At 44.1% G+C, this 13,596-nt stretch overlaps 1 protein-coding gene across 3 annotated transcripts; it reads left to right on the top strand.

Moving 5' to 3' along the window:
* Nucleotides 1-8,413: 8,413 nt before the first annotated feature.
* On the top strand, nt 8,414-13,316 carry LOC123169323 (uncharacterized). Of its 3 annotated transcripts, none has more exons than XR_006484752.1 (7): nt 8,414-8,632; nt 8,727-8,816; nt 8,903-9,057; nt 12,226-12,346; nt 12,449-12,568; nt 12,649-12,784; nt 12,910-13,316. XR_006484752.1 is itself a non-coding variant. In XM_044587164.1 (7 exons), the coding sequence occupies exons 1-7, from the start codon at nt 8,414-8,416 to the stop codon at nt 12,938-12,940; spliced, it is 807 nt and encodes a 268-aa protein (XP_044443099.1). In that variant the 3' UTR covers nt 12,941-13,316. The 3 variants fall into 3 exon arrangements, 2 of the variants coding, with proteins under 2 accessions (XP_044443099.1, XP_044443098.1); XM_044587164.1 differs by having other exon boundaries at nt 12,649-12,719; XM_044587163.1 differs by having other exon boundaries at nt 12,649-12,719; nt 12,785-13,316.
* The last annotated feature ends 280 nt before the right edge of the window (nt 13,317-13,596 follow it).

The following is a 13,596-nucleotide window of genomic DNA, read 5'->3' as shown; positions in this document are numbered from 1 at the left end:
AATAGCATAAAACAAGATAGCCCCTGACTCTCCATTATGGAGAATGGAGATTATCCTGTCTCCAATTCTTGTCTTTCGCACAATCTTGCTTCCAAGAACCTCCTTATGACTGTCCATACATTTTTCCATTCTTTTATTACCATGCGTTCACCGGTTTTGGAAATCCGACATGGACAGGTGAGACTCGTAGGATGACCTGGTTGTATGTTCAAAACATCAAGGCGACCGTTCTAATACATCAAATGAGGCACACAATCCATCGGGATTTTCTGTTGAAAAACATAGTAATAACTTCGTAGTTAACAATGTACTTCAGTTTTAGAAGTATGCAAAAGATGCACGGATGTCGTAATAGTAAAAAATCTTACCAAGATATCTCCATGGAAGTAATAGTGGTTCAACACGTGCACTAGTGGCACGTATTCACCATAATTTGGAGGATCGATAAAAGGCATTGTAATTCTCAAGATCAGTACAATATGCGACCAGATGACTTTTCTCCTGATAAGTTAACTCAGAGCCTTCGGTGTAGTTGGTTCTGTCTACCATCTTCCGCATATTCTTTGAAGAATGAAAGTAAGCTATCAATGGAAATAAGCTGTCAACTATTTTGAAATAAACAATATAAATTACTTAATAACTATGTTTGAGAAGCTCACATAGGGGAAGAATTGGAAGCGTATCAACAAGGACCCAAATGTCCAAATTGACTTAGGCGGTGTCAGGATCACCAAGATCCATGGTGACAAGCATACCCTCATAAAAACCATACATCTCGCAAAGTGTTTCCCAATTCTTGCAACCAAAATGGGTTACGCTCTCAGAATTGTACAGATTTACTTCAAAATCCATACCATGATGGGTCCTTAGGTGAATTTTCTTCGTTTCCATACTTTCATGGTCTTCAAAACCCATCCTCTCCAAGACATAGCGTCTTGCATAGCATGGGATAAGCTAGTCGAATTGCAAAAGATGAAAAGTACACGTTAAAATAGTTGAAGTCGTGCTTAATTATGAAAAAAAAACACTTGTCGTCGTTGCGTACCGTTTCAACATCAAGGTCTCCTCGATCTTAATGCTGAAGCGCCGATCTTCGTCCAGGTCAAGGAACCTGTCGCACATACCTCGGTCGTCGTGGAACTAGTCGCACATACCTCGGTCGCCGTGGAACTAGTCGCACTCCCCCGGGAGACTTTCGTCGTCCGAGTATGACATTTCCTATGTTCATAATTCAAAGATTAAACTTGTACAATTAAATATATGTACACAAAAACTAAATTAGAACATTATTATTCATCACGGGTTGACTATCGGTCTGTTGAGTCAACCCAAAATATCGTTTAATTATCTTTCTAGAAAATCCAGGCCACTCAATATTCCCTACATATTCTAGCACAAGTAATGCCAAAATTCAAGGAAAATTCCGGCATGACCTTTGCTAAAACAGGACATATCGAGCGCCTAAAATTTGCCGGAACGGAAATTAATCAACACTCCGGCAAAATATAGGCCACTCGAAGGTGTAACCTGAACATGACCGGCCACTTGGGCAACCACATATCCTATTTGAGCAACACAAGATATACATGTTTGGCTGGTCTCACCTCGAGGTCGGAGGGGGTCGGTGACGGGGACGACGGCAGGGATGATGGAGGGGCTCCTTGATTTCTGCAAAAACAAAAACCCTATAAGTTATCACTAATACATTCCGAACAGTATCATACATATAACATCACTAATACAACTAAAACCGTAGCGAACGACGGGTATCGACGTTGATGCGGGAATAATTGCTTAAACTAAAAAAATAACAACAAATGTGACATGTTCAACTAGTTCTATTAATTCAACTAGTTCTTACTAAATATAAACTTACTATAAATAGAAATAAACTAGTTCTTTCTAAAAATAAACTAGTTCAACTAGTTATATTAATTTTCTTACTAAAAATACATTAGTTGTATTAATTCAACTAGTTCTTACTAAAACTAAACTAGTTCAACTAGTTTATTAATTTACTTACTAATTATTTTAAACACTTACTAAAAACAGTAAAAAAAAACTACATTATACAATAGTAAAAAACTACAGTGAAAAATAGAAAAAAAGAGATGGGGTCGGGGGAGACGGCGGCACCGAGGCGCGGCGAGGCGGGGTCGGGGGAGACGGCGGCGAGGCGGGTCGAGGGAGACGGCGGCGAGGTGGGTCGAGGGAGACGGCGGCGGAGAGCGAGGGCAGGGGCTCCGGCAAGGTCGAGGAGGAGGCACAGGCGCGCGGCGACATCGAGGGCAGACTCCGGCGGAGAGCGAGGGCAGGGGCTCCAACGAGGGCGAGGGCAGGGGCTCCGGCGGAGGCGACGAGGGGAGAAGAGAGAGTGGGGAATTGGGAGAGGAAGCAGAGGAGCGAAGCCCGCGCGGGGGGTTAGGTCAAAATAGCTTTAGCAGTAGCGTGGGAAAGGAAAACGCGCTGCTGCTAAAGTCCGTAGCAGTAGCGCGCTCCTAACAAACCCGCTACTGCTAAGCTGGGCCCGTCCTGTGGACAAATTCAAACTTAGCTATAGCGCCCTACACTAAAAGTGCGCTGCTACTAATTTCATAGCAGTAGCGCGGTTTGTAGAAGGGCGCTGCTACTATACCTAGCATCTCGGCAACGGTCTGGCAATTATAGTAGTAGCGCTTTTTATTCCTGCCGCGCTACTTCTAAGTGGATAGCAGTAGCGCCCTTTATGTCAACGCGCTACTGCTAAGTAGCAGTCGCGCCTCATTTTAACAAGCGCTATTGGTAAGATTCTGTGTATAAGGTTTTCCCTAGTAGTGAAAAGGAAGGAGAGGGAGAGGGAGAGGGAAAGGGGGGCACCGCCCCCTCCCCCTAGTCCAATTCAGACTGCCATGGGGGGGAGGCCACCCCTTGCGGCCCTCCTCTCTCTCCACTAAGGCCCACTAAGGCCCAATATTCCCCTGGGGGTTTCGGTAAACCTCTCGGTACTCCGGTAAAACACCCGAATCACTCGGAACCATTCCGATGTCCGAATACAACCTTCCAATATATGAATCTTTACCTCTCAACCATTTCGAGACTCCTCGTCATGTCCGTGATCTCATCCGGGACTCCAAACAAACTTCAGTCACCAAAACACATAACTCATAATACAAATCGTCATCAAACGTTAAGCGTGCGGACCCTACGGGTTCGAGAACTATGTAGACATGACCGAGACACATCTTCGGTCAATAACCAATAGCGGAACCTGGATGCTCATATTGGTTCCTACATATTCTCGGAAGATCTTTATCAGTCAAACCGCATAACAACATACATCATTCCCTTTGTCATCGGTATGTTACTTGCCCGAGATTCGATCGTCGGTATCCTCATACCTAGTTCAATCTCGTTACCAGCAAGTCTCTTTACTCGTTCCGTAATGCATCATCCCATAACTAACTCATTAGTCACATTGCTTGCAAGGCTTATAGTGATGTGCATTACCGAGAGGGCCCAGGGATACCTCTCCGATACTCGGAGTGACAAATCCTAATCTTGATCTATGCCAACCCAACAAACACCTTCAGAGACACCTGTAGAGCATCTTAATAATCACCCAGTTACGTTGTGACGTTTGATAGCACACAAGGTGTTCCTCCGGTATTCGGGAGTTGCATAATCTCATAGCCAGAGGAATATGTATAAGTCATGAAGAAAGCAATAGCAATAAAACTAAATGATCATAATGCTAAGCTAACAGATGGGTCTTGTCCATCACATCATTCTCTAATGATGTGATCCCATTCATCAAATGACAACACATGTCTATGGTCAGGAAACTTAACCATCTTTGATTAACGAGCTAGTCAAGTAGAGGCATACTAGGGACACTCTTTTTGTCTATGTATTCACACATGTATCAAGTTTCCGGTTAATAAAATTCTAGCATGAATAATAATCATTTATCATGATATAAGGAAATATAAATAACATCTTTATTATTGCCTCTAGGGCATATTTCCTTCAGTATGTCAGTGAGGTACTAACGCCATGCAAAGCGTGATATGCGCACTACCAGAAGATAACCTACGGAGTGTTCATGGACGCGAGAAAGCTACGACACTACTTCCAGGCCAACTTGATCATGGTGGTCAGCAGCTCTCTGACATCATCAATGACAAAGGCGCAACAAGTCACGTGGCTAAGTGGGCAATCGAGCTTCTGTTGTTTGAGTTCTCCTACAAACCACACTCAACAGTCAAGTTGCAGGCGATCGCCGACTTTCTGGTTGAATGGACCGAGGCCTAGTAGGTCCCTATACATCTCCGACGTATCTATATTTTTTGATTATTTCATGCTATTATATTATCAATTTTATATGCTTTGTATGCAATTTTATATCATTTTTGGGAACTAACATATTAACCGAGTGTTTAATGTCAGTTGTTCTTTTCTGTATGTTTTGGGTTTTACAGAAAATCCCTACCAAACAAAGTTCAAACGCGATGATTTTTTTTTTGATTTTTTCTGTACCAGGAGGGACCCTAGAAGCTTTCGGGGAGGACTAGAAGCGCAACGAGGAGACGGCAAGGCAACAGGACGCGCCCTGGGGGGTAGGCGCACCCTGATGTCTTTTGGCCCCCACTTGGCTCCGTCTGACCTAATTTTAACTCTATAAATTCTCTAAAATCCCAAAACCCACATAGCAACACCTGAAACTTTTATTACGGCGCCGCAAGTCTCTGTTCTTCCACTATCCCATCTGGAGCTCTGTTCCGGCGCCCTGTCGAAGGGGGAATCGATCACGAAGGGCATCTACATCAACCTTGCTGCCTCTCTGATGATGTGTGAGTAGTTCCTCATATAAACTATGGGTCCACAGCAGTAGCTAGATGTCTATCTCTCTCTACACACACACACACACTTTTTGTGGTGTGTTTGTTGGGATCCAATGAATTGTGGGTTTTATGATCAGATTGTTCATTGAAAGTAATTGAGCTATTTGTGAGCTTTATTATGTCTGATTGTTACAGTTATGTAATGATTTCCGATCTATGAGTTTTCTTTGGCCAAGTCGATGATTAGATCTTCAGTGGAATATGATACGTCTCCATCGTATCTATAATTTTTGATTGTTTCATGCCAATATTATACAACTTTCACATATTTTTGGCAACACTTTATATGATTTATTGGACTAACATATTGATCCAGTGCCCAGTGTCAGTTCCTGTTTTTTGTTTCACAGAATATCCATATCAAACAAAGTCCAAATGCAATAAAATTTTACGGAGAATTATTTTGGAATATTTGTGATTTTTGGAAGGTGGAATCAACGCAAACGGGGGCCCACAGCCACCACAAGACACCTGGGCGCGCCAGGCAGCCCAGGCGCGTGGTGGTGGGTTGTGCCCTCCTCGTAAGTCGGTTGGAGCTCTACTTTGAGCGCAAGGAAGCTTATATCCGGAAAAAATCGTGTTAATATCTCAGCGCAATCGGAGTTACGGATCTCCGGATATTTAAGAAAAGGTTTTCGGTCAGATCTGGGAACGCAAAACAGAAGAGAACAGAGAGGGAGATCCAAGGGCTCCCGCCCCTCCGCCGCCATGGAGGCCATGGACCAGAGGGGGAACTATCCTCCCATCTAGGGGGAGGCTAAGGAAGAAGAAGGAGGGGGCTCTCTCCCCCTCTCTCCTGGTGGCGCCGGAGTGCCGCCAGGGCAAGGATCATGACGGCGATTTACATCAACAATCTTGCTACCGTCAACACCAACTTTCTCCCCCTCTATGTAGCGGTGTAACACCTCATCTCCCCGTTGTAATCTCTACTTAAACATGATGCTCAACACTATATATTATTTTCCAATGATATGTGGTTATCCTATGATGTTCGAGTAGATCCGTTTTGTCCTATGGGTTGATAGATGATCATGATCGGTTTGAGTTGTATATTTTTTTTTGCTGTTGTCCTACGGCGCCCTCCATGTCCCGCAAACGGAGGGATCCTCGCTGCAGGGTGTTGCAATACGTTCATAGTTCTCTTATGACAGGTGGCGTGAGTGACAGAATCACAGACCCGAGTTTGGGGGTTATTGCGTATGGGATAAAGAGGACTTGATACTTAATGCTATGGTTGGGTTTCATGACCTTAGTGATCTTTAGTAGTTGCGGATGCTTGCTAGAGTTCCAATCATAAGTGCATATGATCCAAGTAGAGAAAGTATGTTAGCTCATGCCTCTCCCTCATATAAAATTCCAACAATGATTACCGGTTTAGTTATCGATCACCTAGGGACAAATGACTTTCTTGTGTGACAAAAGCTATCTACTTTTATTATCTTGTATTTTATTCGTAGTTTTATTCTCGCAAAGTACTTCTAGTTTTATTCTTGTTCTAGGTAAAGCAAACATCAAGTGTGCGTAGAATTGTATCGGTGGTCGATAGAACTTGAGGGAATATTTGTTCTACCTTTAGCTCCTCGTTGGGTTCGACACTTTTATTTGTTGGAAAAGGCTACAAACGATCCCCTATACTTGTGTGTTATCAGAATAATACTGCAGGAATGCCTAGCAGTGGTGGGCGCAAAAAACCTAGTGGTGGCGGGCCACGCTCTCAGGGCCGCCCGCTACTGACCTCCTGCCACTGCTATTATGGCATCAGTGGCGGGCGGACGGTCCGCCACCGGTCGATCACTGAAGTGGCGGGCACGCGAACTTGCATCCGAGTCGAGATGAATGGCATCCGAGTCGTTCGGATCTGTTGCAAACGTCCGACCAGTCGGATTTTAGCTTTGTTGTTTTTTGAATTATCCGAATATGTTTCTGACATTCTATAACACTAGCAAAAAGGCCCATGCGTTGCAACAGAAGAAAAAAATCATTTCATATCTCTAGTTGGGTAAGTTGGACAAACTGTGTGTGGCTGGTTCGCAGGTTATGAGATTGAACCCTCCCATTGGCAATTTTATTTTTTGCCAGCTCTCTAGACCTGGGCCTCAGTGCGCCGCCAGGTGGGCTTTCTCCATTCGGCCAAAAACGGATGGCAAGTAAGGAAACTAAAAAGCGTACGTGAAATTAACTAAAGCAGGACTAAACGAAGTGGGACGAAACCAAAAATATCACCCCCTTTAATAGTATACTAGAAAAAGGCCCGTGCGTTGCAACGGAAGAAAAAAATCATTTCATATTTCTAGCTGGGTAAGTTGGACAAACTGTGTGTAGCCGGTTCGCAGGTTATGAGATCGAACCCTCCCATCGGCAATTTTATTTTTGCCAGCTCTCTGGATCTGGACTTCAGTGCGCTGCCAGGTGGGCTTTCTCCATTCGGCCAAAAAGGGATGGCAAGTAAGGAAACTAAATAGCGTACATGAAATTAACTAAAGCAGGACTAAACAAAGTGGGACGAAACCAAAAATATCACCTCCCCTTAATAGTATATATAATAAATAGCAAAAAGGTCCGTGCGTTGCAACGAAAAAAAAACATCTCATATCTCTAGCTGGGTCAGTTAGATAAACTGTGCGCGGCCAGTTGGCAGGTTGTGAGATCGAACCCTCCCATCGGCTATTTTAGTTTTTGCCAGCTCTCCGAACCTGAGCCACGGTGCGACGTGAGGTGGACTTCTTCCGTTGGGCCAAAACGGGTGGCAAGTAACGAAACAAGATAGGGCACGTGAAATTAATTGAAGCGAGACCAAAGCAAGCTGGACGAAACCAAGAATATCACCTCCCTTTAATAGTAGGTATAGATATAGATATAATAAATAGCAAAAAGGCCCGTGCGTTGCAACCAAAAAAATCATCTCATATCTCTAGCTGGGTCAGTTAGATAAATTGTGCATGACCGGTTGGCAGGTTATGAGATCGAACGCTCCCGTCGGCTATTTTAGGTTTTGCCAGCTCTCCGGACCTGAGCCACAGTGCGCCGTCAGGTGGACTTCTTTCGTTGGGCCAAAACGGGTGACAAGTAACGAAACAAGATAGGGTACGTGAAATTAATTGAAGCGGGACCAAAGCAAGCTGGACGAAACCAAGAATATTACCTTCCTTTAATAGTAGGTATAGATACAGATATAGATATAGAAGTAGAGATATAGATTTTTCAGAAAATGTCACGTAGACATCTGTGAAACGTATGAACATTTTTTAAATGATAGAAACAATTTTTAAAAGTAGAGCGAACATTTTTTACACTGCATTTACTTTTTTTAATGCGCAATGTACAATTTTTAGAAAAATATTAAATTATTATTTTCATATATATGTATTTTGTATTTTCCAAAGTATAATAAAGAAGAGTAAAAGAAACACGTGGCGTCTGTATGACGTCATCGTGGCGATACTACGTGGTAACTGGGCCGGGCGACGGCCGGTTGGTTGCGGGATTGGCCCATTATATAGTCTCTCCCGCAAAGTTATGGATTGGCCCTAGGAATGGGCCAGCTGAAGGGGGAGCAGCTTCGCGCCGTCGCGGGAAAAAAGAGGGCGGGAGAACAGAATCCAGCGGGCGGCGAGGCGTGGGTCAGGGCGACGGGGATGAGCTCGTCGACGACGTCCGGCCAGGGCGATGACGCGCCGGGCCTGGTCTGCGTGGTGGACTGCGTGCATGGCATGGTCGACGCCCTCTCCTGCGTCCGCTGGAACAAGCATCAGGTCTGCACCCGCCCCCCTCTCCTCTCCTCTCCTCTCCTCTCCTCCGCACGCTGGCCGCCCGATCCCAAGCGAAAATCCTTGCCTCGTCCCGCAGGGCGCGGTGGTGGAGCTGTCGGAGCACGGCATCGTGGTCACCGTGGAGGAGAGCGGCTGCCTCCAGGCCAAGGTATACCTCAAGACCGAGGTTCGTGCCGCGCGCCCGCCCGGTGTTTGCGTTTATTCCTCCCCGAGCCCGGCCGTTGAATTTTCAGTGAGGATTGACCGTTGCAGCTGTTTGCCGAGTACGACTACGGGGCGGAGGGGCGTCCACGGTTCGGCCTCAGCCTGGGGCTCCTCGTCGACTGCCTCAACATGTTTACCGTCCCAGGGTTCGCCTCCCCTGTCGAGATCCGGTACCCTGGCCCCGACATGCAGCTTCTCCTCAGGTGTGCATCTTCTCTGCCTACTAGGTTCCCTTTGTTCGTCCTTGCTTCGTAATGCTGTCAATTGATATCGTAACCCATTAGACGTTTGCATAATCGTGGCGGATAAGTTGCATTTGTGAATTGTGATCTTTATATAGTTGATCTGGTGAATCACTAGGTGTTTGGATACTGTGACTGTGGTGGATAAAATATAAATAGCTATTCACTTTACTACATTCCCACCCTTGCCAAAAGCAAATAAACATTCGAGCTTCGTGTTCAGCTCGAAATTTAAGTTAATTCTGGAGATGGATGTAACTGAGTAATGTGATACAAATAAAAAGGTTAACTGCCAGCCGATTCTCGTCGGACTTTTGTGTTAAGCGTATTCATTGACTGAGTGCTGTACTGTTACATTAGCTTGTCACGTTCAGTTATTTTGTGACTTAGTCCTAGCCTGTACTAGCCCACGATGCACGATTCAGTACACGTCTTGTTCTGTAACTGCTACAAGCAGAGCTATATATATCCCTCTGCTGAACTTCAATAAAAGCAAGTCAATCATTTTGCTCCTACGACTATTTGGTGTCTCTGTTTTCCTAACATCACAGCTACCACTCATAAGTTTCCACCTAGATCTCTTCCATGTGTGTTCTTACAATATCCAGATGAACACCATGGATATAGGTGTTTGGACTTGGACTCCGGCCGTGTAATTATTTCACGCCATGTTGTCTTCTATGAGACGTCCTTTCCTTTCTCCTCTCGCCACTCCACTACAACGCTTCCGCAACCACCCTCCATTACTCCTAGTACATCCTCATCACGACCAACATATATCTCCGCACCTACACCTTATCTACACTACACAACCTTACTGCACCTATTTCTTCACCTCAAAATCCACCTACACCTATTTCTCCACCATCTCTTCCCTTATCAGCTTCAGCATCTGAATCTACATCCTCTCCTTCTACAGCATCCTCCACTAGTTATTATTCTTAACACCCCCCCCCCCCCCCCCTCTACCAACACACCACCTCTTCCTGCCAATGCCATTACTGTTACCATCCCGTCTAATCCTCATCGCATGACCACTCGAGCCAAGCATGGTTTTGGCATCCCTGTACGTCGGCTTAATCTTCTACTCCCTCCATTTACAAATATAAGATGTTCTAACTTTTTTGTGAATCGGATGTATATAGACACATTTTAGTGTGTTTGTTCACTCATTTCAGTCCGTATGTAGTCTATATTGAAATATCCAAAACATCTTATATTTGTGAACGGAGGGAGTAGCTACTACAGTTAACTCCGCCTATGTCTTCTAGGCATAGCCGGTCCCAAGCCCGGGTAAAGGAGGAGGGTTGTGATAGGCTTGGCGAGCCAATGTAAAACCTAGCCAGTCCCATAGGTATGAAACCCATTTGAGCGAGAGTAGTACTAGGATGGGTGACCTCCTGGGAAGTCCTCGTGAAAGGGTTTCATATCTAAGGGTTGTGATAGGCTTGGCGAGCCAACATAAAAACTAGCCAGTCTTTTGGGTATGAAACCCATTTGGGCGAGAGTAGTACTAGGATGGGTGACCTCCTGGGAAGTCCTCGTGAAAGGGTTTCATATCTAGCCTACCCCAACTTGTTGGGATAAAAGGCTTTGTAAGCGTAAGCGTAAGCGAGGGAGTAGCTACTACAGATGCTATTTCTCCTCTACCCAATACTTACCACTCTGCCCTCCATGATAAAAAGTGGAAAGATGCTATGTGTTCTGAATATGACACTCTTCTTCAAAATGAAACATGAGTGCTTGTTCCTAGGCCCTCCTCTGCTAATTTAGATTTTGGGAAATGGATTTTTAGACACAAATATCATGCAGATGGGTCGCTTGCACGCTATAAAGGCAGATGAGGCTGTAGAGATTATTCTCAGCAGACAGGTATAGGCTAGAGGAAACCATCTCTTCAATAGTTAAACCAAGCACTATTCAAATTGTTTTATCCATTGCAGTATCGTCCTCATAGCCTATTCACCAACTTGATGTTAAAAATGCCTTTTTTGCATGGATACTTACAAGAAACAGTAAGCTGTCAACAGCCTCAAGGTTTTGAAAACCCCTTTTTTCCTCATTATGTTTGTCTCCTTCAAAAAATCTCTATATGGTCTAAAACAAGCTCCTGGAGCTTGGTTCCATCAGTTTTCTACCTTTATCCAGCGAATTGGTTTCTCTGCTTCTAAATCTGATAGCTCCCTGCTCATGTATCATTCAGCTACTCAAACTGCTTACCTTCTTTTATACGTTGGTGATGTTGTTCTCACTGCATTTCTCAACATCGTCATTGATTCCCTCAATTCTGAATTCTCCATGACTGACCTAGGTCCTCTTCACCATTTCCTTGGTATTTCTGTTTGCAGATCCACTTCTGGTCTCTTTCTCTCTCAATGTCAATACATTTCTGAACTCATCGACAAAGCTGGAATGACAACTTTTTATACTGCTTGCACTCCAGTTGACACTGGTTCTAAGCTTGATTCTAGCCGCTCCCCTGTTTCTGACCCAACCTTTTATCGCAGCCTTGCAGGTGCCCTGCAATATGCAACTCTAACTAATTTCATATTCTGTTCAGCAGGCCTGCCTGTTTATGCATGATCCTTGCGAACCTCACCTCAACCTTATCAAACGAATAATTCGATACCTTAAAGGAACTCTTAACCTTGGTCTGCATCTCAACACTTCCACTCCTACCTCTCTGACAGCATGCTCAGATGCCGACTGCGCTGGATGCCCTGAAACTCGGCGCTCTACTTCTGGATTTTGTGTATTCTTAGGTGATAATTTGATTCCATGGTCTTCAAAGAGGCAGCACACTGTTTCCTGTTCATCGACTGAAGCAGAATACTGAGCTATTGCTGTTTTTCAGGAATTTCGCTCCAGTCTCAGCATCTCTGGCGGCTGATACTGCAGGGGGCTGTTAATTGTATACATTGATTCAGTGCTGTACTGTTACATTAGCTTGTCATGTTCAGTTATTCTGTGACTTAGTCCTAGCCTTGTACTAGCCCATGATGCACGATTCAGTACACATCTGGTTCTGTAACTGCTACAAGCAGAGCTATATGTATCCCTCTTCTGAACTTCAATCAAAGCAAGTCAATCATTTTGCTCATGCTTTTCATTCTGGTAACACAAGTGCAGGTCAGTGGGGTCTCCAGATGCATGTATACATGCAGAAATCAGAACCAGAATTCCTGATACTGTCGCCTGGGATTACCATTTTGAGCATGCAGGGAATACTCCAGTCACTTTTACTGTTAAGGTACCTGCAATACTTTCTCCATTCTTTTGTGGCAGTATTCCCTTGCTACGAGTTCTTACTTTTAGTACCTCAAAACTAATGATTCACCTCTTGAAATGACAGTCTGCCATCCTGAAAGAATCAATTGATGACCTTGAGTGGCCAGGCTCCAGCATTCAGATTCATTTTCATCCAGACCCCCCTTCAGTAATATTTAAAGGCGAAGGGCATGGTGACTTGGAGGTGTGTCATGAATTTCTGTCTGCAATTCAGATAGCTTCCGTTGGTGTCCATATCTAAATGCGACTTAATCCATTTGGCAGATTGAATTCTCCTACTATGCAAATACCGATCTTCTAATTGCATTCCAGTGTGACCAAGAACTGTCCTACAGGTAAAACTCTTGCGCCTAAAATCTGCAGCATGCTTCTTTGTGCTGACCATACAGTTCTCTGCAAGGTATAAGTACAAGTTTCTTCGTGCCACTACCTCGAATGTTCCAAGTAGCGTCTTGAAGGAGAATCGTGGGAGTAAAGTGACGATTGGGAGGGGAGGGATGCTCAAAATCTAACACTTGGTTTCAGTTGCAAGGCTAGGTACACAATCCTACCATAATTTTGCTGGAGGGACTCAACAACCAAGCCGGATTGCTTTTATCGAATTCTTTGTGAAGCCGGAGGAGGAGGATTAAAAGACAAATGATTCCTAGCATGTATTGTACTTCCTCTGTAAACTAATATAAGAGCGTTTAGATAACTAAAATAGTGATCTAAACGCTCTTATATTAGTTTACGGAGGGAGTAGTATATAGGTTATTTTGCTGGGCCTGTTTCATCTATGAGGTCTGGCTGTATCTTCAGTACTTATGGAACTGAAGGTCATGGTATTCTTTTCCTGTCAGATGACTTGTCGTAACCTACTAGTCTTAGCTCTGGATCTTTCTTTTATGCTGATTAGTTAAGTTATATGGAAATGAAGAAAGTCCATGCCATCGTCCTTCTTCCTTCCAAATCAGCTTCATTTGAATTGTTACCATTTGAAGTTTTGCAAAGTGGCAAGGACATACCAAGCAATAATTAGGATATTAATAGTTGGAAGGTGGAATACAAAAAAACTATTGACACAAACTGAATTTGAGCCCCAAATATGTGGATCATTTTCAGATATTTATCCCTGGCTAATTTAATGATTATGAATATTATTTCATGAAATCATTTGACTTATCAATGGACTATGTGGGCATTAAGGACGACTGGTGGTCCAAGTTTGGG

This window comes from Triticum aestivum, chromosome 7D, assembly GCF_018294505.1.
Source record: "Triticum aestivum cultivar Chinese Spring chromosome 7D, IWGSC CS RefSeq v2.1, whole genome shotgun sequence".
Lineage (NCBI taxonomy): Eukaryota > Viridiplantae > Streptophyta > Magnoliopsida > Poales > Poaceae > Triticum > Triticum aestivum.
The sequence above is the reverse complement of the archived record's forward strand: the minus strand, read 5'-3'. Positions and strand labels throughout refer to the sequence as shown.